At 41.4% G+C, this 26,415-nt stretch overlaps 3 protein-coding genes across 3 annotated transcripts; 1 reads left to right on the plus strand and 2 right to left on the minus strand.

The window, feature by feature from the left end:
• Window positions 1–451: 451 nt before the first annotated feature.
• On the plus strand, window positions 452–4,229 carry heyl (hes related family bHLH transcription factor with YRPW motif like). Its single transcript, XM_073463633.1, has 5 exons — window positions 452–531; window positions 2,926–2,992; window positions 3,095–3,178; window positions 3,295–3,376; window positions 3,547–4,229. The coding sequence occupies exons 1-5, from the start codon at window positions 452–454 to the stop codon at window positions 4,227–4,229; spliced, it is 996 nt and encodes a 331-aa protein (XP_073319734.1).
• A 7,004-nt stretch (window positions 4,230–11,233) lies between these two features.
• Window positions 11,234–16,109, minus strand: LOC140993893 (coagulation factor XI-like). The gene is made up of 8 exons (XM_073463455.1): window positions 15,965–16,109; window positions 15,656–15,812; window positions 13,601–13,909; window positions 13,105–13,241; window positions 12,897–13,029; window positions 11,869–11,975; window positions 11,613–11,748; window positions 11,234–11,445 (listed from the first exon to the last, which is right to left on the minus strand). Exons 1-8 carry the CDS (start codon window positions 16,017–16,019, stop codon window positions 11,331–11,333), a joined length of 1,149 nt encoding a protein of 382 aa, XP_073319556.1. The 5' UTR covers window positions 16,020–16,109; the 3' UTR covers window positions 11,234–11,330.
• Window positions 16,110–19,665: 3,556 nt separating this feature from the next.
• On the minus strand, window positions 19,666–25,308 carry LOC140993894 (coagulation factor XI-like). Its single transcript, XM_073463456.1, has 10 exons — window positions 25,291–25,308; window positions 25,063–25,135; window positions 24,787–24,943; window positions 24,277–24,386; window positions 24,019–24,181; window positions 22,867–22,985; window positions 22,652–22,784; window positions 21,597–21,703; window positions 20,284–20,443; window positions 19,666–20,135 (listed from the first exon to the last, which is right to left on the minus strand). The coding sequence occupies exons 2-10, from the start codon at window positions 25,121–25,123 to the stop codon at window positions 20,015–20,017; spliced, it is 1,131 nt and encodes a 376-aa protein (XP_073319557.1). The 5' UTR covers window positions 25,124–25,135; window positions 25,291–25,308; the 3' UTR covers window positions 19,666–20,014.
• Between the last annotated feature and the right edge of the window lie 1,107 nt (window positions 25,309–26,415).

Genomic DNA, 26,415 nt, shown 5'->3' on the forward strand with positions numbered 1-26,415 from the left:
TATTTTGTCATTGGGTGGCTGTGACAGAGAGAGGCAGCCAAGAGAGAAATAACAGAGAGAGCGAGAGAGCGAGAGACTATGATTGGATGCCAGTGATAGAGTAAAAGACTAAAGCAGCTTGTGAATTTTCTTAGTTGCCATGGGCCCTTGGGGGTCGATCAAGTGGCAGTGCTGACTCACAGAGGACAGGACAGAAGACACATGAAGAAACAAGAAAAAAAAAACAAACACAAGTGACAAGAAGTAACTAAGGACAACAAGGCTTTTATAAGTAAGAGCGCGAGAGAAACAGAGTGAGGGGCACACAGGGTGAGCGCTTCGTCTAGAGGGGAGACGGTCCTCAGTGTGTTGCCTCCACGCAGCAGAGAGAACAAGATCATCCAGATCCATCAGTCCATCATCCATCCATCCATCCATCCATCAGTCCAGGAGGTGAGGAAGGGTCAAAGACATGAAGAGACCTCACGACTACAGCTCCCCAGACTCGGACACAGACGAGTTTATTGACGTGGGACAAGAAGACGGCTTCTGGTGAGCATCCGCCAACCACACCTGGGGTTGTAGCTCATGCCTTCAGATCACACTTTAAAGGAAAATGACATAGCGAACAGCTGCAATTAGAAAGGGAAGACAGATTTGCTCTAGACACATTTGGCTGCGAACTGTGGGCGTTACAAGCGTTTTGACACTTAGACGCCGCCACACATGGAAATGCAGGCGAGCTGAAAGACGACAGGAAAAGTCTCAGTTTTGAAGTGTCAGAAGCTGAGAGCAGTGATTGAAAATAAGTGTTTCCTACTCTGCTGAAGTTTTCTGCACTTATCATAAATGTTATAAATTAAAAAAACAACGTATAAGGCGATTTAACACCAGTGACTCTTCCAAACAAGCTGAGCTGTCAGGATTACTTTAACTTGAGGCCTCTAAATGAAACTGTGTCATGTTTCTTTAACATGTGAGTAAATACACAGGTTCGTCACAGTCTTTGCATGTAAATCATGCGTTATCGTAATAAGCGGAAATTAAAAATAATGTCAGGCCTGAAGCATGGAGAAGTCCGACAGATTAAATTCACTATAGAGAGTCTTATGAGCTGAAATTCTCAGTTCGACAACCAAACGTTTTCGGCTTAATTTATAATTGAAAGTTATCGTGATGTAACGAGATTACGTTTTTAATCCTTTCCAGCTCATGAACTCTTTGATGTCGCGTTAAACAGAAGAAGAAGGAAAAAAAACTGAGCCGTCAAATTATCGCTGAAGCAACAGAGAGTGACAGCTCCTCAGCAAACACACTGAGGATTTTGTAGCATTTTGTGGGAACATTGTATCTGAGTGAATACAGAGAAATTATTTTATTATTCTTTAAAGCTGCACTCTGTAGTTTTGGGGAGGAAATTTTAACCAGAAGAGAAAGATCTTCAATGGCTGATTTTTTTTTCTGCCTAAACAAACTAACTAAACAAACTCTCTTTGTTTTCACGACTGAATAAACTGAATAAACAAACTGACCTTAAAAGACAACACAATATCATACTGTTTTACTTTGTTTATATGTGGCGGACCCTGCCACCTTTCTAGCTTCAAACAGTGTTCTGGGACTTTATTTTCCTCTGAGGACAGCTTGTTTATTCAGTTATGGAAAAAATAAATATTTCTCAGTTTGTATTATTACCTCACTAATATTGCAAATCTTATAATTCTGAGTTTGAATTTCCTCTCCTAAACTGCACAGTGCCCTTTTAATATAAGACACACAACAACTATGATTTATTTATTTTTAAAATACTGACGGGTTTTTACTATCATTCTTTTGAGCTTTGTTGTATTAAGGTTAAATTCTTAGATACAGGAAACTTAAAATAACTTAAATTGATCATAATTTGTTCATTGTTCATATGCAAAAAGTTAAATATATGTAGTTATGGAAGAAAAAGAGGATCGAAAATGGAAACTATGAAGGTATGACGATACAAACTAAATGATTTTAATTTGAAAGAAAACAATAATTTGAACTTTTAAAAACAAACGTGACGATGCAAATGCAAAGCTGTTTAACTGCAGCATATTGTGTATGAATTGTTGAAATGTCTGGAAAACTTTCGATAAGCATTTAAATGTCTCCTACACTCTTTACACGTCATTACATATTTGAGCTTTTAAGGAAAAATAGTCAAATTCCTTGGCTGGAATAATGGAAATGTGGAATAATGGGAAAATTCATTTGTATCAGTGCTTAACATTCACAGCGATACTGGTTACATCACAGGGGCCGAACAAGCCAGCAACACTAAAGACGGTTTGGATAAATCAAATTGCCATGTGTCACGCGAACAGAAGACAGCGCTGCCTCCTCTAGTCAGCCCCATCAAACATAAACCTAAACAAAAACACACAGCTACATTGGCAGCCTTCATGTCAAAATCTAATAGAAACTCAGCAAGTCTCTGGTGGGGCAGTTTGAAGGGAACTCCAAGCTGTCAGGCGTCTTTCAGGCCTGTAAGATGAGAGTTTGCAAACAAACACAATCCATATTGAGTGACTGTACTCGGAGGAGCTGCATGCTGGAGTCCCATGCGAGCGAAAGCATCGCCCCGAGGCTATATAATCATCTTTCTAAAAGTGCTTTCTCTCAGATGGAAAGGAGAACAGCATGTCATTTCACTGAGACTAATGTCCAGAAACGCATTAAACCAAAAACAATCTTGTCTTCCCTCCTCTCCCGGGCACTCCTACTGCCGTTCCATGCCCAAAAAACAAATTAGATTGAAGGGAGCTGATGTGCCATCCTGTCTCTGTGTCATATTAAGGAGGGTAATAATAACAATATGCAGGAGAATCAAAGTCACTGTGTTGCTCTCTGTGCCAATGCCATCCCCCCTCATCTCCCTCTCTTTCTCTCTCTCTCTCTGTCTCCATGGTGCAGCCCAGTCACCGGGTCCATGTCTCCTGGCAGCGCCTCGCAGATTCTGGCCCGAAAGAAGAGAAGAGGGGTGAGTGGATTGCAGCCTTGGATCTTAATCTTTTCAGTACTGTCGGTTTGTTGTTTTTTTTTGGTTTGCCCTGACTGTCTCTCTGCTCTTCTTCTTGTGTAGATCATAGAGAAGAGGCGCAGAGACCGGATCAACCACAGCCTGTCAGAGCTCAGGAGGCTGGTGCCCAGTGCTTTTGAGAAACAGGTAACTCCTCACGAAGCAAGGACGAATTAAAAGCACTGTTTAAGAGACAGAAGTGATAAACCGGCTCCATAAACTCTGATGCCGCTGAGTCATAATGTTGCTCATTTTCCCTGCAGGGTTCATCAAAGCTGGAGAAAGCAGAGATCCTGCAGATGACTGTGGATCACCTCAAACTCCTGCATGCCATGGGTGGAAAAGGTGAGACTTCTGAGTTTGTTGCATGCAAAAGAAATCACTTGCTAACATTTTATGCATCAGTTTCATCCATTGTTTGTGAAGCATCGACACAAAAAGCCCTTGAAATGAAGGCTAACTTCATTCCATGACTGTTAATCAGTGTATGACTAAACTCTCTTTTCCCCTCTTAGGTTACTTTGATGCGAGGGCCCTGGCAGTCGACTACAGGACCCTGGGCTTCAGGGAGTGTGTTGGGGAGGTGGTGCGGTACCTCAGCTCCCTCGACGGGGAGTCCCCGGACCCTATAGGAGCCCGCCTCGTCTCCCACCTTTCCCACTGCGCGAGTGAGCTAGACCCCCTCCTCCTCCAGTCGCCCCCGGCCTCCGCTCTGCCCTTCCCTCCTTGGCCGTGGGCATCCTTCCCTCAGATCTCCCCCACCTCACAGGCCTCCTCCTCGCCTCCTTTCCCCAGCGGGAGAAGAGATCTGGCCCTGCTGGGGAGCTACGCGACGCCCGCCTCCCTCAGTCTCGCCCCCCTGGCCGGGTGCCAGCAGGGCGCGCCACAGCTCCTCGCGCCTACCGCCCTGGCCACCGTCCACAGGGTGCCCTCCCTCGCAGCATCACCAGTCCTCGCCCCCTCCAGACCGACTCAGCCGTCCCCTCACAGCGCCACCAGGGCCTCGCCCCTCCCACTCCTCACCCCTTCCTCTTCCTCTCCTTCTACCTCCTCCTCTTCTACTTTATCATCTTCTGCCCCACTGCAAGTGTCTTTCAGGCCCTTCGCGCCTCTGGGGTCTCCCGCAGGCCAGCGCAGGGGCTTGAGCGGATCGGCTAAATCGGCCCAGGGATGGGGGACTGAGATCGGAGCTTTCTGAAGGTCGGCTCTGGTTTTCCAAATGAACTCCGTACGGTGGACATGGAGCTCCGATGTGCACCATGTAGCAGATATGAAGTGTTGAAGGACTCTAAAAGCCATATCAGACTGATAGTCACAAACAATCATATGTAATGGAGTAATGAAGGAATGTGAAAGAGCAGAAGAGTTGAATAAATTCATGATCCTGCTTGACAAACACACACATATACATGTCCAGCAGAGCCATACTGTAAATACAACGCTCAACAGAGCGACGCTGATTTTTACTGACTTTTAACTGTGATGTTTGGTTTTTTTTCTCCCAAAACCTTTATACATTTGATTACATTTTCCTATTTTGAAGAATGTTTGACAAAAATCTCTATAAAGACTAAGTGCCTTTACCTTGTTCATGTTCACGTGTGTTTTTTCTGACCGTACAAGCAAACGGAAACTTCTCCGAAGCCAGAAATTAACTGCTGTCAATACAAATGGCGAAGGAATGGTTGAAAGCTCTCCACTTATCCATATTAGTCATGTCTGCAAACACTGCTTGCATGCTCCCCAGCCGTAACCCCTTTTCGGTATCTAAGCCGTCTCCAGTGATGGCTGATGGGAGCTGTGGTCTTGTGGCTGCAGAGGATAAACATGGTGGGAGCTGGTGATGTTTTTGGGATGCCGCGGCGAGGCAAACAGACCCATCACTTTGCCCTCTAATTGGCAGTCCCCTGTAATTAACGTTACCCTCATATCAGTCTATGTATCTTCCTCTCCTCTGCTGTCTCTCTGCCATTCTTTCTCTCCAATCTTGTGGTACACCAGCGGATATCTTCTCTCCCTGTTTGTCTGCGCCACTGTCTCCTCAACAATGGACAGACAGTGGAGAAGAGGGCGAGATGGAGAGACGGGGAAAACAAAGGAAAAGATCTGAAGGGCTGTGGTCGGGTGACTGATTTGGCGTAGACGTTCAATAACAGGGCTGGAGGGAGGCAGGAGACAGGGTTAAAGGGAGATGAGAAGGATTGAGAAGGTTTAAAAGGACAGGAGGAGAAAGAGTGTGAATCACCGCGAGTCGGCCAGCGCGTAGAGGGCGCACGAGAAGCCCCCTCCGGATGGTGATGAATGACAGTTGGAGGAGTTGTTTCTCAAGAAGATCAGCATAATTGTGCCGTGCTTCACCAAAACGGCTCCGCGGGGATGAGAGAGCAGAGAAGAGCCTTGTGTGTGTTTACTGCTGGAGAACGCTTTGATCTACTTCAGGATGCAATGTCTGTGGTCTGCGGTCCAAAAATGTGTGTGTTCCGCAAAGTGCATATTGTTTATTCGAGTGAGTGTGCGAGTGTGTGCTTAAAGCCAGGCTCATGTGCTCGCCGCCCTGTGTGTGTGTGTGTGTATGTTTCTGAGTGTTTTGTTTATGTGTGTGTGTGTGTAATGTGAGTCTTCTGGGCTGGCGTCAGGACTGAACCGCGGTGGCGGCGTGGCTCTCGTGCGAGGCCGGCCGGCGGTCGGACGGACGGTACGGTGGTGGAATGTTTGTGGAGGGTGCATGCTACACACACACACACAGGCACTCAGACAACACACAAACACACACACAGGCTGGCTGGCTGGCACTATTCTAGCCTCTGAGCAGAGGAGCCAGAGTCACCACCACAGCTTCCAGGAAGGACAACCACAGTCACACTGCACTGGGTTTCCCACGGGGGAGGGGAGGCTGGAGGGAGAAGAGAGGAAGGAGGGAAGGGAACGATGGAGAAAGTGCGTGTGTGTGTTTGTTAGTGTGTACGTGGGGTGAGGGTGTACGGAATAGGCCGACGTTGTGGTTCAAGCAGGAATGAGGAAAAGAGGAGGGTTCAATATGCGGGGAGGAGGCAGAAGTGAGAGAAAAAAATGTCTGAAATCAGGAAGTGAGGGAGATTTCTCCTGAGGTGTGAATCAACTCGTCCATGTATTAGAGCCATCAGTTTTTATTGGAGCAATGCCATTTAATGTCTTTGTTAGTGGGTGTACGAGGGGTGGTAGGTAGCTGAGTACATTTACTCAATCGTACTTAAAGATCATATTGATAAAAGAAGTGTAGAAAAAATCAATTTCTTAAAAATAATACATCTACAGAGCTTATAGAAAGGTGCAGAATAAAAGTATCTCTTTCCCTTAAAGACATTATTATGATTGTGAATCAATCATTTAAAAATGTTTAATGTCAGGTCCAAAATGACTGTTTAAAAGTCTGTGTAGCGTTAGCAACGTCAGCATTAGCTAGCGTCAGCAACACAATGTTTACTAGCCAGCATTAGCAATGCTAACTAACGTTTGCTAAATGTTAGCAACGTTAGTTTACGATAACTAGTGCACAAACTGGCAACCGCCTGAGGGGGCAGATGACTCAAACAACAGCCGTGTTGTGACATGAATGCGATGGAATAGGGAGATAAACAAAAAGCTTATAAAATCTGCATCTTTGTTATAAATTTGCCTAAACTGCACAACATTAAAAGCAAGTACAGCTGTTCTCATAATTATTTAAGTCATTTTTCATGCAAAAACATTTCAAGGTTACAGCTTTCCCAATTATTATGATAATTCTAGTTTATTGTTAATAATTGTTAGATTCGACTGTGACAAGCGCTGTGAAGGTGTCACTTTGGGCTCTGGGTAATTGTAATTGTGAGTATTTTCTGAATTTTTACTAACAAAACAATCAAACAGTTAATAAAATCAAAAATAAATCATCAGTTAATTGTAATGAGTAACAGTCCTGTTAATTATGTGCCATGATCATTGTGCAATGTGGCTTACTGCAGCTTTATTTCTGTTTGACAGTATTGGAGTTTGTGTGCGCATGTTTGCAAGCGTGCATAATAGAATCTTTATTTAGTCAGTTGTCTTTTACATGCGACATGCAAACACAGTATCGAAATTAGTCCTCTGCATTTAACCCATCACTAGCTACACATTGTAAGTACACACACTGCAAACTAGGAGCAGTGGGCTGCCATGACAGGTGCCCGGGGAGCACATGGGGGTTTTGGTGCCTTGCTCAAGGGCACCTCAGCAGTAACCCAGGAAGTGAACTGGCACCTCTTCAGCTGCCAGTCCACTTCCATATTATTATTATTATATCTGTAGCTGGACTTGAACCGGCGACCCTCCAGTCCCCAAGCCAAGTCTCTACCGACTGAGCTACTGCCGCCCGGGACTAAGGCACAGACATACCTGTGAGAGGGCCGATTGAAACTCTCAGTGACGTAGGTGTAGTACTGGCAGTTGGGATCCTCTGTGCACGTCGTCTGACAGGCATCTATATCATCCGCCAGCACACTGCGAACATCAGAACCCCAGGAATCTATACCTACATGAGTCGTCTTAACCCAGGCTGGGAGCAGAGAGGAACAGGGTTGGACTCCAGCAGCTGGCTAAGAGAACATTATTAGTAAAAGTGTCTGATATTATATTATATTATATTAAAATATAATTATACTAAAAAAATTAATGAAATTGGCAGTGTGTAAGAGTTTTAGTTGGGAAACAAGCTCCCCCATTGTCTTGCCAAGAATGCGATGAGAAGAACGACACCATGCCCGTGTAAGTGCGTAAAGTATGGACTAGGAGCTGGTTAGCGTAGCATAGCATAAAGACTGAAGAAGGAAACAGCTGCCTTGGCTCAAGATCAAAATGGTGAGAAGACTCCAGGTAGTCGCTTGTCACCACAAAATAGAAATATTTTCGGCTACTCTAACAAGAAATGACATGTTAAGGGCGCTCAGCTTATGTTAGTGGACTCCATTTCTAAACTAACATTAGCTACTGTTACTCTCTTTTAGTGGAGAGGAGAGAAGCACTGAGACAAGGCACTCGAGAACGTGCATATAGACTTTGGACTGTTGCGGAAAATCCAACCCAAATCCTACCTCTCTACGACCAGTGCTGCCACATTTACTGAGCGTTTGTGTACCTGTGTTAGACTGTTGAGTCATTTCTATGTTGTGGAAGAATCCAGACACTTAATCAGCACTTTAGTAATCCATTTCCACATTTCCATGGAGGTTTACCTCAAACATAAATCTATCCGTGCAGCACTGGCACTAAAAGCTGTCAATATATAATTTAAAGTAACATCATCCCTTTAGTTTCCATTAATAAAGGTAAAGAACTGACAGTAAGGGTCATTTGTGCAGGCTCTCTGACACTCCTCATGGTCTGCTGTGAACAAGGTCTGGTAGTCTGCTCCATGGAAGTCAACATCGTGGTACACCTGAGACAGGCAAGGCTCTGGGAGACAGACAGAGTTAAGAGTTCCACCAGATCCACCAGAATTTAGGTGTTAGAGTGTCACCACCGCTAACCACTACGTAGCTTTTGAGCTTGCTTAAAATGGTTGAACACCTACTTGAGTCTGTGTTGCAAGGTTTGAGAGAAAAACCAGAGGTGGCACCCTGCAGAGTTCGACGTTTGGGCTCCAGAGAGATAAAGGCTTTTAGGTCGCAATGGAAGTGCCTGGCGAGAAGAGAAACATGAGTATTGAAGTCAACAATCAACAAATACAAGGTAGGCAAAGGATTCAGACTAAGGTATAGTAGAAGTGCTTGAGTGAGTAGGTAAAGGCATCAGATGGGTCAAGCACCAAAAACAATGGAACCTACATTTCCTATAATGCAGCATCACTTATTGCTGTAAAAAACAAAACGTGCGCTTCCGTTGTCACATTTCGTCACATTTGCCGCAAAAACAGGCAAATAAGACCTTTAAAAGAATACCTCTGATTAACACAGTATTCATGATTTTGTTTTGACATTCACATTTTATACAGTATATTTAACTTTTATTTTCTGATAAGATTTTAAATGAAATCTTCCAAAATTACCCTTGCTCTGAGTCGGACCCTGTAAAGGTAAAGTGGCGGCACGCCGGGTGCTGGGTGCACAGCAGCTGACAATGTTCTTTATCAGGAGAGCAGAGAAATGTTATGTGGCCTACAATCTAAAGAAATGGAAAAAGAAACACATGTACAGAGCACACGTTTGACACTACCGTGGTTACACTTGGGCAGCCACAACAGCATGCTAAACAACATATATCCTGTGCCTGTATGATTTACGTCTAAGGACAGCCTACAGCATTATAACTTAAGAAATAGTTGTTGGGGTGGCCTGGTAGCTCAGTTGGTGGAGTGTGTGCCGCATGTGGAGTGGCTGCGTCCTCGCTCAGCAGCCCAGGATTCGAAGCCGACCTGTTGCCCTTTGCTGCATGTCATCCGCTCTCTCTTTCCCAGCTCTCCTGTCAACTCCTCAAGCTTTCCTGACAAATAAAGGCACTACAAAAGCCCCAATTCTTTTTCAAAATTAGATAGTTGTTAAAAAAATAACTACACTATGACTAATTCACAGTTCTTGCCCCCTAACCCCGCAGCACAGCTGCAGTCAAAGAGCTGGTTCTGCCACTGCAAGTTGTTTTTCCCACATTTGTACTTTGTATTGTATGACAGATTGTTGACTCATTTAGTGATTGGCTGACATGAATCCCTGTACAGCTCTGCCCTGTTGTGAAAAACGTGAAGACACAACTCACAGAGACAATCAGTAAGTGTTAATACTTGTATTAGTCGTACTTCCGGGATCATGGGAGTTACTGTCTTTATTGTTAACCACCATTATTGATGAAATTCATGACTAAGGCAAGAATGTTCTTGAATGAAGCGTCGTTTTATTCACATTCACATGACGACTACCTTCCTCACTCTCTGACTCTATCCCAGAAGAGGTAGTGACAAATGACTCGCACCATTACTTTGATTAACATCACGGATTTTTCTGGGCTTGAACATCGTTTGCAATGCAGCATTTGCAGCACTGAGGATAATGTAAATACACAACTCAACAAAAATATATGACTTAGAATTTTCAGTTTCAAAACAATTTCAGTGTACAAATACGAGGGGACCATTTATGAGTGAACTACATATTCTCACACAAGGCATTTATTCTTTGCTGGATAGGCCACTTTAAAAAATTGGGGGCCATAAGTTAACATTATACCAACTGCTCCAGGCACCACTATACGTACCTCTGGTTGGAACAATTTGAGTTCATGTTGTGTTTGTATTGTGTGTTGTCAGTAGAGGACTAAAGGTAGACCTACAAAAGTAATGAACTGAAGACATTAAGAGCAGCAGTGGCTGATACACTGCTACAACAACAAAGCTGGGACACGCACACAGAACCATGCAGTGTTTGACTGCAGTGGCCGATATGAGGTGAATACTGTCAGTGTAAAAAAACAGGCTAAAATAATTTTGGAAGTGTGGCCAGGTGGACCGCAGTGGCACACACATACACAGGTCCATGGCAAAGGGCGCTGGGGTCGTCACAACCTATAGTTTAGTGACCTCTGCTGTCAAAACTGCACAAGTGCAGGGAGAAGGACAGAGCTGCAGGGACAAAGATGCTTTCCCCTCAACTAAAATGTATTTCAAGATTAGAGATCCAAAATTCAAATATGCTGTTCAAGAGATTCATGTTGATACATGTGACACAGTATCATGGTGTAGAAATCCACAGCATTATTTAATATCATTACTCCCATGATGCAGAGCTCAGTGAGACATATTCTTTGTTGAAGTTGGCTATAAGAGGGCTTTGTGGATAATCAATTAAGGGGGAACATAAAGTTTGTTTTATTGCCTTTGTTTACAGCACAGAAAGAATAATTAAACACCTCTTTAAAAGAGCAAGTGCATATTTACATGTAAAACATAAAACCAGCAACAGTAGCACTAAGCAATGAATGGTCACATATTAGAAACTAGGAACAGCAAACATGTGAGCTGAAGGGTGTGGATTGCAGTCGTCTAGGGGACTCACTGGTGGGCAGGTAAAGGGGGAGGTTAGGGAAAAGCTGAAGTTTTGGTGCAAACTAAATGAATCTATATGAAGGGAGACGGCAGTAATGAGGCATGAGGTGACGAGGTGACAGAAAGCAGCTCAAGTGTTACATGAAAACAAATTCATTCACCAAGTGCTTGCTGCTGAATCTTTTATTGGATTATATATGGATTACACTGATGTTGATTTCATTGATTAGATATGGATTACACTGATGTTGATTACACTGATGGATTGATTCAAGTAGGTCTATAAAGACAGTTCCTCAGGGAGAAGCCAGACACTAAATGGGCCCATTTGTTGATTTTAGGAGGAGCAGGCATGGTGATGACACGCTTGAGATAGCAGCGGCGCCTAGAACACAAAATCAACATCAGCATCATCAGTACCATTATGGATTTTATATAAAATACAGAAACCCACCACCCTTAAAATTACATAGTGAGGCTACAATAACATCTGAGGATTAAGTTTGAAGTATTAAATGATTTATGGATATTGAATTATATTGCATATTGTACTTGGCAACGATGCTGAAGAACTGGCAGCTGGGATCCTCAGTACAGGTTCTCTGGCACGACTCAACGCCATCCGTCATAAAATTGCGAATGTCAGAATATGGGAAATCAATTCCTACATAAGTCTTCTTGATCCAGTCTGTTAGCAGAGAGGAAGAGGGTCAGACTGCTGTTGCTGAGAGAAGCTCACGTTAAATATAAACAGAACAAATACGTTGTAACAATTTTGAATCTGTTGAATGATTGATGTGTTACACACTGTTATTGGGCTGACAGAAGCGTGTTGGTAACCCAGATGTGATTCCTGCTGCTGCAGAGCGGGCCATTTGATCCGGATTTCTCTTCAGGTAACATTTAAAGTTTTGGCTGAAAACATTATGAAACATGGGTAAAGAATGTTAAGATAATACAAAGTAGAGATGAGTGTTTAACCTAATGAGCATAGTTACAGTGTTAAAATACCATCAGTCAACTTGAAGGGCCAAAGAATTATTTAATATCTGAGCTTTCTCATCCCACATTGTAGTCTTGTATAATCTGATAGCATTTGATAGTTGGGTTGGAAAACAAACTTTATGTAGTATTTCATCACCCTGTAAAGCAGTAGCACTTATACATATTCTCTAGGAAGGCAACAAAGTCAAAAGTAAACAGCGTTATGCTACTCTCCAGTTTAGTGGTACTAGCATTATGCTGGTAGGTGTCGGGACATCAAAAGCAAAATAAACCGAAAACTGACATCTTTACAACTATGTACTGTTTCCACACTAAGCTTGGTTTAACATGCCAGCTAGCAAAGTCGTAGCAGAGTGTGAGTGTTTGGGTTTGCAAAATTCCCCTATAGACCGACAAAACATTCTTGACTGTTTGACAACCTATCAATGTTTAACCGTGCACATCCCTAACCTGTGGCGGCCTGCCAAATCTCACAGGGTGGGATACTGAAGTGATTATGGCTAAGGTGACTCGGGTAAATTAACTTGCTAGCTAACTTGCAACATTGCATTGTACAATTTAGATTTTCTGGCCCATTACATAACAAAACCACAGCTCATCACTGTTAAGGTGGAAACATAAGACCAGAATTGTTCCTTAGGCTGCATATTACATACAGCTATAAACAGGAGATCATTGTAAATGTTTTCAATAAAATTATTTTGGTTCCAAAAAGCATTTTATTCGTATTTCAACATGACTGCAACAGCCGCAGTGACAGCAGGTTAGGGACCCTCACCTGTTGTCACTGCTGCTGCTGCTTTGTGCAACACTAATGACAACACAGTCTACCTGTTGTAAGAGAAGTAGGTGCAGAGTGGACGGGCGGAGCAGAATGTCTGACAGTGTTCAGGAGAGACAGCAGGCAGAACCTCGATGTCGAACCCGGGGATGTTTGTGTGTGGCGAAAGGTTGCCCTCACATGCTGTATAAGAGAAGCAGTACAGTGAGAAAACATTCACAACAGCAACAAGAATGTTGCTACAACTAATGCTATTACCTTTGAGTGTTTCATGACCTGTGGCAAAGTTTTGAGTTTCTTGAATTCTCTCGGAGAATCCAGATACCCGCGAAGCACTTCGTGTAATTTTAGGTATCCTTGGTATATTCCAGCTGAATTTAAGGTGACACTTATACCTAAACACACAGAACAGACAGAAAATACCAGCAGGAATTCACTTGTTCATGCATTCAAATACACACACTCTGGATAATAATAATACACATATAGTAATACACATACACTGTGATATAGGCCACTCCCACTGTCACTCCCCCTTTTAGATAATTGACACAAGCACGAACACACACCTTCACACAAACACTTGACCTCCATGCCAAATTTCAGTCACATAGGGCAAAAGCTGTGGCCGCCAATAGGTTGGGCAACTTTTACAGACTGACCAACCAACCAACAGAGTGACCTATAGAGCCGCTGGTTGCAGCCAATAAAAGTATCAAGAAAACTCCAGTGTAACATGATGAACTTTATTTACCTGTACTTCGCAGTCGGATAGTCTGATTTTAAGAAAGTAAAGAACTGACAGGCAGGATCATTTGTGCAGGCTCTCTGACACTCCTCGTGGTCTGCTGTGAACAAGGCCCGGTAGTCTGCCCCAAAGAAGTCCACGTTCTGGTACACCCGAGGCAGACAAGGCTCTGCGGGGGGGGCACATGATTTTGTTATGTGCCTACGTTGATCTGGGTAGCAAGGTTTGAGAGAAAAGCCAGAGGTGATGCCCACTTCAGAATGCTGAACATTGGGCTGTTTGGAGGGAGTGGACTTCAGGTAGCAGAAGAACTGTCTGGTGGAGAGAGAGGCAATTAACAACAAACTATTAATGTAGGTGGATAATGGTTTTATGGCAGCTGCAGTGATGGAATGTAACTGAGTACATTTACCCAAGTACTGTACTTAAGTGCAAATCTGAGGTACTTGCACTTCACTTGATTATTTTCATTTTCTGCTACTTAATACTTCCACTCCACTACATTTTGGGGCCAAACAATGTAGTTTTACTTTACTGTTTTATTTTTGGCAATCAAAAAGGCAGCAAGGCCAATTATTAGTCAGCCCACCATAGACAGTATTTACATAGAGATAAAGATATGTATAATGTACATTTACTTGTACTTTCCATACTTTAGTCCATTTATTGTCAGAACATTTATTTTGACACTTAAGTACATTCAAATCTTTTTTGTATGGGTGACTTTCACTACTTTTACTCAAGTATGGCTTTAGGTACTGTAGTTAGAGGAAGGTTGTGTATTTTGTCTGTCTCACTTTGTATTGTTTTTGTATAACGGCTCAAGGAGCCAACAGAACAGCATTACTCCCAGTGCTCCTGATGGCCAGTCTGAATAAATACATGAAAACAACACTATTTCAGGTACAGAACCTGAAACATCAAGCAATGGAGTAAATTATAGTCACAATTATGATTTTACCTTGTAAGAATACTGAATTCACTGGAGTGTGGACTCAGATGGGCCCTATTTAAACAATCTACTAGTCTAAAGCGCTAATAGTGGGTGGGAGGCAGGAGGGTGAAAAACTGTATCTGTAATGGTGAAAATATTAATGACAAATAAATGCAGCGAAACTCCAGCAACAGAAACAATAAGTGCATCTCTCCAATTATATTTGCACATTTACGCATGGGGCACAGCAGCATAACCTCTCTTAAATCTCCCATCACGCTGAAAGGATCGGCCAGGATCATAAATCATCTAATGTTCTCTGTTCTTCTACACATCCAAAGGGTCAAACACACACATACAAACACAAACACACACACACACAGCTCAGGTTCAGTTTTGTGGAATAGTTTGGAGTAAAGCAGCTGTCCTCCTGATAAATCTTGAGCTCCATCAGAGCTGTTTAAAAAGCTTTTATTTCAGAAGCTAGAAGTTCCATTTTGTTTCTTCTGGAGAGTTTCCTGTTTCCTGTAAAGTTTAAACGTTTAAAATGACTGAAGGCAGCCTCTCTGATCATTACAGCTGAGTGTAGTCGCGTTGTTAACCCGCCAATGTAGGCGCATCTTACCATCTGAATAATGTGCCCTCTAAAGAGCAGTAAATACGGCCAAATCGACTTTACACACAGTTTTACTTGGTCTATGTTGTAGTCACATTCTACGATGTGACTATAACCATAACTCATTTTATGACCTACATGCCTATGACTGCAAGTACTTCTGCATGAGAAACTGGCAATGAGCTTTGCACTGCATGCGCGCAGGTTACACTTGGTGTAAGACAGGGCCCTGTGTATAACATTATCTCTTTATATGTATATACTGTATATTGCATGTATTGCATATATTTAGCAAATGCAAGTTCAGAGGCATTTCAAGTAAATGTTGTTGTTGTGTAATTTGCACACTTCCATGTATTGGATAGTGACTATTTTGTTTGTTTGTTTGTTTGCGACTACTTTGACGGACAGGATTTTGTTGTTTGAGATTTATTTGCATTATTTTGTTTTGCGCAGCCGATTTTAATAAACTACATCACACCTCAATCAGTGTCTTTTGTTTGTTTTGCACCTTTTATCTGCAGCCCAGTCAGGCCGAAGAAAGGAGAAGAAGAGACAGCTGGGGTGCTGGGTGCACAGGTACTGACAGTGCTCGGCATCAGGAGAGTAGAGAGATGTTATGTCTGATCCAGGAAAATTCACATTCGCCAGAAGCCCCCGTCTACATTCTGAAGAAACAGAAAAAGAAACACAGACACAATTATCTATACATATACAGACATTGGTAAATAGATTTTGATTAAGCGAGTAAGTGGTAAAATAGACCAGCACTTACATATGTGGTTACACAGTGTAAAAAACAAAACAGTATATGTGTTACCTTGACTAAGGGAGACGCCACAGAGGAGACCCACTAAAATGAAATGTGTTCCCATCTTCTCAGCTTTGAAGACAGAGATTCTTCAATCACAACTGCAGCCAACGAGATGTTTCACCAACTGCACAAATAGCCTAAAAGTCCGTAATCCAACTCCTGTATTTATACTTCTGATTGATTAGCATGACTGACTTCTCACACATTCAGTCATTGGCTGGTAGTGTCCACTGTACACTTGCTGTGTAATAAGATAGCAATACAAACAGAAAAGCTAAACTAACAGGAGATAGGAGGGGTACTGGGTACACATGAGGTGCTCCTCTCTGCGTAGCTTAAAAAAACAGCAAATGCGTCTCTAATATTTATTCTGAATTGGATTTCAGCAGAATGTTTCAAACCAGTTGGGACAGTGGCAACAAAAGCCTGGGAAAGTTATGGAAGGATATGTGATAGTATCATGATTGGGTATGAAAGAAGCATCCTCAAAAGGCTCAGTCCTTCACAAGCAAAGACGAGGCGAGGTTCAGCACGTTGTGAAACACATCATTGTTTAGGGATATTACCACACGGGCTCAGGAACACCTCGGAAAACTGTTGATGGTAAACAGTTTGTTCGCAAATAATTGTTTTCTGGTTATATTTATTTTTTACACAATGTCACAACTTCTTGGAATCTGGGTTTTATGATATTATCTAAAGAAGTAGAAGACCAATGCTTAAATCATTTATCTCTGCAAAGTAGCACAGATCTAGATTTTTATTTGACATCAACATCCAGTTGTATTTCAATGCAGTTTGTACGAATGGATGTGACTCGAAATGGCATTCACAGAAGAGTGTTTAGGTTCCTGACTCAGGAGCAGTGATGGCATATACAGTAACTAGGTACATTTAGTAAAGTACTGTACTAATATATAAACAAGCTGTCTTTACTTTTACTCAAGTATGACTTTTGAGTGCTTTTTCCAACGATGCCCAAGTGTAATATCAAAATCGCAAAAAGCTGCAATTTCTTGTTAAAGGTAAAAAGTGTGAACAAACAGCATCATAATGAAGTACTGTACCGCTGCAGAGATGTCCTGGACTACATATCTTGATCAACAGATGTAGCAAAACATGTTTGTCTGGTACAATGACTGCACATCTTAATGATGTGTGATATGTGTTGAGACGCTTCAGATAGCAGCAGCACCTGGAAAACAAACAGCGCTTTATTTGTATTTGAATTGAGGGAAACTATATCCTGGGTTTTAACAATCTACATCAAAGATTAAACAGTATATCAGAATAACTCAAGGCGAAACTTGGCATCGTTTTCTGTGTGAACCTTGAGAGTCTCTTCTAACATAACAAGGAAGTTGATGACATTTATCTTGTTATCCCTTGGAAATGAGTTATTCAGTATAGACAGCTTCAGGCTATTATGAGTGCATCACCAAATCTGTTGAACTTTCAGTCCACCATCATGGTCTTGACTGTAATATCTGAAAAAGTACTGGATTCAAATTTACACTACAATCACTTTGGTAATCCCCTGATTTTTTTATAATGCACCACAAGCAAGTCTAGATTTTAAATTGTCCAATTTTGTGATTCGTGACCAAATACCTAAAAGTTTCCCATCATACTTAGTCAAAGTTCTACTGGAAAACCTTGGTTCCTGGATCTCATGTGGATGCCACTTGACATGCACCACCCACCCAAACACTGTTGCAGACTTCATCGCAAAGGCACTTTGTTTCCAGCAAATATGGCCTCCACCTTTCACTGTTTAATCTTCAACATTTGCCAGAGAATCTGAACACTGGATTGTGATATGTAAGAAATAATTTATTGCAACAAAAGATGAGTTTGTGACAGTAAACTAAAGAAATATAGCTTTCGTAACAATGTCCATCAGCTGGCTAGTAGCTTGGTGACTTTGTCAGTTGTTTGGTGCTGAACTTTTAACCGAAAACAGCTGATAAGAGCGGTGACAATGAACTGAAAGAGTAACGTAGCTGCTGGAGATCCAAAACAATGAGTTCAAAGATACTAAAATGCTCTGTAGAGCTGAAAGGAACTGCAGACTACTTGTTTGATCCATTATTAATGTTGGGACCCACAGATGGAGTCATTCATTGTAGATTTCAAAATGTACTCTGAACTGAACTCAGTTTCCCAGAATTCCCCAGTCTTCATGTGACGCACACGAAATGTATGGTCACATTTTATGTAATTCTATTTATGTTTTTATTTTGGGAGAGAAATATTGGGTTCTCAGTCTGACACCTGTAGCATTCACACTTAGGTGCAAATTCAGCTTTGAGCTACTATTGGTCTGGATGACAGACCCTCCTCTGACCAGATAGTCAAAACTCCAGCTGCTTCCTTTTTTCTCCCTCTTCTCCACCTCTCTCCCCACGGGGCTGCCTGCCCTCAAGTTCTCTTCTCCTGGATTCTTCTGGGCCTAACAGCTGCTGAGAGTTGCCAGCTGCATTTCCAGCAGGCCCAAAGAACTTCTCCTCACTCCAGATCAGTTAGCGCCAGCAGCTGCGACGCAAAGCTTGCCAGCTAACTCCACAATCTGAGGAACACGAAGTTAGTCAGCACCGAGCTGCTGTACCTGCAAAGGAAAGGAGTGACCAGTTTTCTCCACCTGCTGTCTTTCATCAGACTTTCAGAATCAGAACAACAGCATTGTTCCACATTGGAATGAGAACCTTCTCGGCTCATCAGCCAAGGAACCATGATGTAATGCACATGTGTTCAATCTATGTGTTTGTTCACTGTTTTGGTGTTATTGTGATCTCAGGTCAGGTTATTGGTAGTTTGCTTTGCTACACAGCTAATTTGATGTTAGTTGACATCAGCAGCTAACCATCTTCTATAACCTGGCATCACGTCACACGCACACACACTCCTTCAGCCTGGAGCATATCACACCCACATGTGATATCAGTGAGCACATGATGCAAGAACCACCATTGTTTCTTTGTTCTGCCAGACACACACGCACGCACACACACACACACACACACACACACACACACACACACACACACACACCTGTATATAGTACATCTTTGTGTTAAATAAAAGACATTTGAACCTTCATGTGGTCCATTTAATATTGTACAAGAGTGAATGTCGATGCCCCGAGGTGATCTCATGTAAATTGGATCTTATCCCTGATAATCATTAATTATTTAACCCAAACTCCCTATTAATGTTGCATGAAGCACAACATTAATATAAAAACATTGATTGGTGTACTTTAAATTTTCATAAATATATAAATTTAAAGCTTACACACGTAATAATTCCTGTATTTGAAACAAAGGGCTTGTGAAAGATAGGATGTGCATCTTGTTTTAGTTCATAGTTTTATTAATAGATAATATCAAATCAAACTCTGTAGGAGTGATTGTGCCTCCCACATAAAGTAGAAAGGAGGCTTTTACAACCTGTAAATGTTAATAAACGTTTTCCTCCATTTATCAATAATGAATCAAAAGTGTGATCGGCATCTATTATTCCAGTCCTGTTGAACTGATAGTTTAGGTAGTTGTCTGTTTCTGCCACCTACTGGTGTCAACAGGCTTCCACAAGGCCCTGCACAACATCAACATACACAAGTGCACATACTCCAGTACATCAAGCCCCTCTCTATTTCCTGGTACTATACAGAATCATTTTATAAATTCCACTTAGAGTCTTGAATGCACCTTTTAGACATATTTATTAAATGCAATAATGCACAGAAATAAGCGGCTTTATAACAATCTCTATATTGTGCTCACTGCTCCTGCAGCTGGGTCAGCTCTGTTCTTAGCTCAGTTTCCCATCTTTTGGTGGGGACACTAATAAAACTTATGTTAGGAACAACCACCAGACCGAGTGCATACATATACTGTATGATACAGTATATTTAAGAATTAAACCAGCAGGTCTATAGGAAGCATAAGGAAGGGGGTGTGAGTGCTTGAGCGAGTGTGTGAAGCCAGCGGACAGTTTGCTGAACTTTCATCAGAATATTTATCATGTTTTTTTGCTTTTCTTTTTGCATTTTATTTAAGTATGTGACGGTGCCGACACACAGTTCCTCAGGGTGAATCCGGACACAACGTTGGCCAGTTTGGCCACTTTAGGAGGAGCAGGCATGGTGATGGAACGCTTGAGGTAGCAGCGGCGCCTTGAACACAAAATCATCAACAGCATCTTTATTTCAGCACAATGAATACACCTGTCATCACATTATGAAGTGATACATTAGTGGTGATCATGTACAATTTAATTTAAAAAAAACAGACATGAAGGTGTGTGTGTTAAAAATACTGTACCTGTGAGTGGGGTCGGTGAAGTTTGCCTTGACATAGCTGTAGAACTGGCAGAGAGCATCCTCAGTACAGGTCCTCTGACATGTCTCAGCATCGTCCAGCAGCACATAGCGAATGTCAGAACCATTGAAGTCTACGTCTTCATGAGCCACCTTTACCCAGTCTGTTAGCAGAGAGGAACAGAGTTAGACTATCATAGGTCACGAATGATTTCAGTCTTTTTAATATTAGCTCACATAATGACTAGGGTTGCAGGACATGGATTTCTTTCAGCCGATACCAATAATTACCTGACTTTTATGGTCAACACCTGTGAGATAACCGCTAATTTCTCATTTTTGTATTTTAAAAAGAACCTGTAGTTTATGCACACCTGGGGGTTAGAAAGGCTGAAACATGATAATTATTAGTTCGATATATATAATGTTCCCCCTAATAATACCCAAATCTGAAATAAGAGCATTTGTCACTTATCTGTACATGCAGTGTTAGAGGAAAATGACCAAGGTTTAGTTCATTACACAGGGTCAGCTGTTTTTAATTCAGAAATTATTTTATTTTATTATTATTTATTTGTCTTAAATGTCTACAATACTTCAATTCTAAAGGGGCGGCAGTAGCTCAGTCTGCAGGAACTTGGGGACTGGAGGGTTGCCAGTTCAAGACCTGCTCGGACCAGTCTATTCAGAGTGTGGACGATTAGATGGAGAGATGCCAGTTTGCCTCCTGTGCCCTTGAGCAAGGCACCAAACCCCTGCCTGCTCTCGGCACCTCATATGGGGCAGCCCCCTCGCTCTAACACCTCTCCACTAATGCATGTGTATAGGTGCATGTGTGTTCATGTATTTTGTGCCTGCGTATGTAACAGAAATAACTGAATTAATGAATGTGAATAAAGTGAATTTCTCTGGATTATTAAAGTGCATCTATTCTGACTAGACTAAATAAAGAATAAATAATAAGAAGAAGTCAGCCAAGAATGAGGGGAATACAAAAACTGATATGTGCACTAAATTTCACGGCAATACTTGCTTCAAAATAACTTCACTCAACTCAAAAGTTAGGGGACCACCAAATTCATTAGGATACGTGATCTGGGAACCACGAGTGCCTCTGCAAATAATGTGCCAATCTATCAAGTAGATGTTGAGATATTTCCCTAAATGAGTGACAATGGACTGGCACTGACATCGAACATATCTAGAAAACATTCAGTTATCGAGAAAAAAATTGATCCATACACCAAAAACATTCCCGATTGGTCTGCAGTCTGAAATGGTTTACTGGCAGTTGTAGTGTTGATTAGTCATACATACTGTTATCCAGCTGACAGAAATGTGCTGGCAGCCCAGATGTGATTCCATCATTATCTCTGATCACCAGGAAATCTTGATCGCTCTTCAGCTGACAACTTAACCCATTACTGCAAAAAAGGACAAAAAAGGGACATAAATAAAACCTTGAATAACATTATTTTTATTTTGGGATGACATATAGTGTATATAAATGAGAGGAGGAAGGTTTTTCTCATATGCACTATACACAGTGCATAAGAAACTTGACATTTCAAGATTAAAGTCGACCTTTTGAGACTACATCAAACGGCGCATATGACTATATGACTATGACTAATAAAATGCCTTGTGTGGATGAATTGGTGAAACTGTACTTCAGTATCAGCTTAAGTAATTGTATCTCTTTCAGCTCATAAACACAGTGTAGTTGTCAGTATTGGGACTTTGAAGACATTGTGCTGAAAACTGTAGTAATGGCAGAGACTGTAGGCTCGGCCAGCCCTCATAGCTGTCAGTCGCTCCCCTAACTGGATTTGATGGATGACATTTCCACTTTTTTCTTGGTTTGGACAAGTTCCAGAGTTTTGTAGATATCAGCCATAGAGATGTCTGCCTTCTCTCAACTGTAATGAAACTAGATGGCACTTAAAGCACCAAAAATACATTTGAAAACTCAACAGCAATGTCTCTTTCTGGAAGTCATGACCTGGTTCCTCAAGAAAATCCATGTTGCAAGCAGTTTCATGTAGGAACTATTTTCTTTCTACCCAACTACACCTGCTAATCCTATAACTGCTCAGAAGGAAGTGTGTGTCTACTCATTTACGTGAGGCTCTCGCCAGTGACAGCGTAGGATGTAAACATTAATAGTAGTAGCATTTGCTAGCTCTAGGGTGATGCACTTTGAGTTTTGGGTGAACTGTCCCTTTAGAATATTGTACAGTAAGTAACTAGAACAACAAATAGGCTAACATAACTCACGTTCTAATTACAAATTGTCTCGTCGTATTTTAACTTTGCCTACTTGTGAGAGAGAGAAAGAAGTTATATACATTTGTAATTTCTAAACCCGCTACCTGGCAAATGAAAAGAAGGTGCACTTTGGATGAGTGGAACACAATGTCTGACACTGTTCAGGAGAGGCAGCAGGCAGCACCATGATGTTGCCTCCTGGGATGTCAGCGTGTGGGAACAGCTTGCCCTGACATGCTGTACGAAACACAGATAATACAATAAGAAAGCATGCACAGCGACCTGCAGGGCGTTTTCCTAATGTTATGACTTTCTGTACCTGTGTCTAATTGTTGACCCATTTGTATATTGTGAGAGAATCCAGATACCACATTCCGCAATACTCTTACAACAGGAGGCCTTGGTATCGTCCAGCTGAATTTGAGGTGGCACTTGAACCTAAAATAGAACAAGAAAAAACATAAGTATGGATCTGTACTCTAATATTTTGTTGGACTGCCATTGGCTTTGAAGTCACAATGAAAATCAAGATTCCAAAAAAAAAAGAAAAATCAAATCATCATCAGTATATCTCTTCACCCTTTACACTGTGCATCTAAAAGGCCACAAACACTTTGTTCATGGAGCTTCATCTCAACCAAGGGCATTACCTCTGCCATTAGTGGAGAACTGGGTAAGTCGACCCAGTGGGTAACTTAAGCCAAAAGTAGTCATGTGACCACAAATTAAGGAAGTACACTTCACATGACTCAATTCATGTTGTGCTGAAGCACATGGGGAGAGAGGTAAGCAAAGCAGAGCCAAAAAATGATCATTGTCATCCCAAGTAAATTCATCATGTTTCTAAAGTAATCAACCCGGTATCTTAAATTAAACAGTTATGTTCTGGACATTACAATGCTGATGTAATAAATACCTAATTGCTGTGTAAATGTTGTACACATGTACACAAAGGCACATTTAGACATACATTTTCTCTTTTGATAATAGATAAATATCTACCGAAAATGTTAATTAGCACATTTAACAAGCGCACAAAACATATAGTTTATAGACTTTAAAGTTTTTTAGAGTTTTTGCCTTTGATCGCTGCATTAATGAGGTTCAAAATGATCTCAAAATTGTTTGATTTTGTGTCATTTTTATTTCAGTATTTAACGGTGGCTGTTTACACCTAGAGGGCTCAATTTACACCAACCCATTTTCATTTTACCCCCACCTCGAGGCAAGTTGTGCCATAGGACTACTCTTTTTGATTGGTCATTGTTCTGAAACCATTATAGTTAGATTACTTGTTTTGATTTCCATGTGTACACAACAACTCGAGGTAGAGTTACTATTATCTGGAACAAATACACTTATTATTTTGCAAAAAAATGATCAAATGTAAAAAGTGGCTCATCTTTCTCTCCCACTTCTCTATGACAATTTAATGTCAACTGCAACTTAAAATTGTGTGATCCAGTGTTACCTGATCTTCTCCACTTGAAAGACCTCATTTACAAAAGTAAAGAACTGGCAGCCAGAGTCTTGTGTGCAGGCTCTCTCACACTCCTCATAGTTTGCTGTGAACAAGGTCCGGTAGTCTGCCCCATAGAAGTCCATGTTCTGGTACACCTGAGACAGACAAGGCTCTGGGAGACAGGCAGAGAGAGTAAAGCAGAGTGTGACCATGCATGACTAATGTACTACTGGTCATCTTAGTGGTTTAAAATGGTTGAATGCTTACTTAGGTCAGGGCTGCAGGGCTTGAGAGAATATCCAGAGGTGACGCCCATCAGTGGAGTCTGAACTTTGGGCTCTCCAGTGGGGGTGGACTTGAGGTAGCAGTAAAAGTGCCTGCAGAGTGGGGCATTCGTTATTGATGTTGTTTGATTGGTTTACGGGGGTTTTAAATTTAGTTGTCTTTAAATAATGAAGAAGAACAAGGGTCATCACAGTTTCAGTGAAAAACAATAGACCAAAATGATGGTAAGAGAACCAAAGCCATTAAAATGAAATAGTAAGTTAATGCAGCAGTTTATAAGGATAATACCTTTAATGTACACTTGTAAAAAATGGTATTTAAAAAGAAAAGTTTACCGTTCGCTTTTATTTTTTTATTTTTGCATCTAGCACTTCCTGACTTCTGGTCGCTCTGGATTACAAAAACTATCAATACTTTAAAAGTCTTGTTTTCTATGAAAATAAGAAGTATGTATAACTTATCTGTCATTATAATTATTTTCTCGTTCTACACCTGTTATCCCTCGTCCAATCACCCCGGATGAAGGTAAAGAAGAGACAGGACGGGTGCTGGGTACAAAGCTGCTGACAGTGATCAGCATCAGGGGAGTAGACAGATGTTATGTCCGTTCCCGGAAAATCCACATTCACCACATGCCCTGGATTACAATCTGAAAAATTGTAAATGGAAACACCTTTACATGTACAAATACAAATACACATGTATTGAATACATTCTACATTTATTAAAAGAAAGTCCTGTAGTTACAGTCTATAGAGTATGTATTACCTTGACTGAGGGAGAGACTGCAGATGGAGAGCAGACCCACCAAAATCAAATATATCCCCATCTTCTCAGATTCCTGGAGCACAAGTGAAGCAAAAGAAGTGGTTCTGTAACCCTAAATATGTATACCTGATCTATTTGCACAGCTCATTGTTGACACATCAATGATTGACTCGCAACAACCCCCGAACAGCTACCTTAAAGTGCAATACACAAGTAAAACAAACTTACAGTCTAGATCCTATTCTGTTGATTTTTGTTAAATTACCCTGCAGGAGAGCCAATTAACAATTGAGCAAAAGTCATGGTTGACATGCTCATCACACCTCAAACCAGATTTTGACTTTCATACATTGAACTAGCGGTACATCACAAATCCATTTTAAAAGTGCCACACAAACTCTGACCTATCAAGTCTATCATCTGTTCCAGAGTCCACATTAAAAATCAACATTTGGATGCTGTTGCACACATTCGTGGAACTGTGTTGTTTAACTGTGCTGACCTTTGGTATGACTCTTACTTCACCTTTATGTCTGTCTGGTTGTATTTTCAATCCCTCAGAAAACACTTGATGACAACATGACTGAGGGTTATGCAGGGTTAGCTCCCCCCTGCAATCAAGCCTATTCACCACAGCTGAGTTGGCCGAAACTGGCTAATATCCACTCAGCATCAACAGCTTCACAAGGATTTACACGAAAGATATCTAGACAAGATTAAATATTTCAACTAACCTTACTCACAGAATGCCTTAACACTGGATCTACAATTACTTTCTGATGGGTCGGGTATCAGCAGCGGGCAAAAACGGCACGTAGAGCTGGAATATTTTCACATCTTACTTTGTGAATTGAGGATTTATTTCGAACAAATCAGATGTGATTGTGGAAAAACAAACCAAGACTGCTGGTTGGCTGTGGTAAGTTTTATTTCATTTACGTGGAGTTTAAATTAAGTGTGTATTAGGCGAATAAGGGAGGCAACTAAGCTTGTCTTAGTTCAAGAGGGAAACTTAAATTCAGGTTGTATTTTACATTTAGTAAGGAAAAAAGTACCGTCAACGCTGTTGTTTCTTAAGACTACAATGATAATGTTAGTTCATCTTTTTATTTTAAACACAAATTCTGACCATGTCCTACAAATCGCCCCTTTAACTTTACTGATTGTTGGACTTCTGGTGAGATGTTAAAATGCATTTTGGTTTACAGTACTTGCTAGGTGCAGTGACAACAAGATTGAATCTAATCTAACCAGTCAAAGCTGTTTTCATTATGTCCTCCTGTGAGTGGGGATGCCTGAAACTGGATAAACCACCTGCAGACATAATGGTTTCATTTACTTTGAACCCACCAC

The sequence above is a fragment of the Pagrus major genome, chromosome 3, assembly GCF_040436345.1.
Source record: "Pagrus major chromosome 3, Pma_NU_1.0".
In the NCBI taxonomy this organism is placed as follows: Eukaryota; Metazoa; Chordata; class Actinopteri; order Spariformes; family Sparidae; genus Pagrus; species Pagrus major.

Excerpts from the sequence above, each read along its gene's own strand:
- LOC140993893 (XM_073463455.1), bottom strand. The coding sequence starts at position 16,019 with ATGGGAACACATTTCATTTTAGTGGGTCTCCTCTGTGGCGTCTCCCTT. Across the intron at positions 13,910-15,655 it reads GACTGGGCTGCAGATAAAAG|ACAGTTCTTCTGCTACCTGA; the intron begins GTGCAAAACAAA and ends TCTCTCCACCAG. Across the intron at positions 13,242-13,600 it reads TATCCGACTGCGAAGTACAG|GTATAAGTGTCACCTTAAAT; the intron begins GTAAATAAAGTT and ends CTGTGTGTTTAG.
- LOC140993894 (XM_073463456.1), bottom strand. The coding sequence starts at position 25,123 with ATGGGGATATATTTGATTTTGGTGGGTCTGCTCTCCATCTGCAGTCTC. Across the intron at positions 21,704-22,651 it reads ACCTTCTTTTCATTTGCCAG|TAATGGGTTAAGTTGTCAGC; the intron begins GTAGCGGGTTTA and ends CCTTTTTTGCAG. Across the intron at positions 20,136-20,283 it reads TTCACCGACCCCACTCACAG|GCGCCGCTGCTACCTCAAGC; the intron begins GTACAGTATTTT and ends TTTGTGTTCAAG.
- heyl (XM_073463633.1), top strand. The coding sequence starts at position 452 with ATGAAGAGACCTCACGACTACAGCTCCCCAGACTCGGACACAGACGAG. Across the intron at positions 532-2,925 it reads GGACAAGAAGACGGCTTCTG|CCCAGTCACCGGGTCCATGT; the intron begins GTGAGCATCCGC and ends TCCATGGTGCAG. Across the intron at positions 3,179-3,294 it reads CCAGTGCTTTTGAGAAACAG|GGTTCATCAAAGCTGGAGAA; the intron begins GTAACTCCTCAC and ends TTTTCCCTGCAG.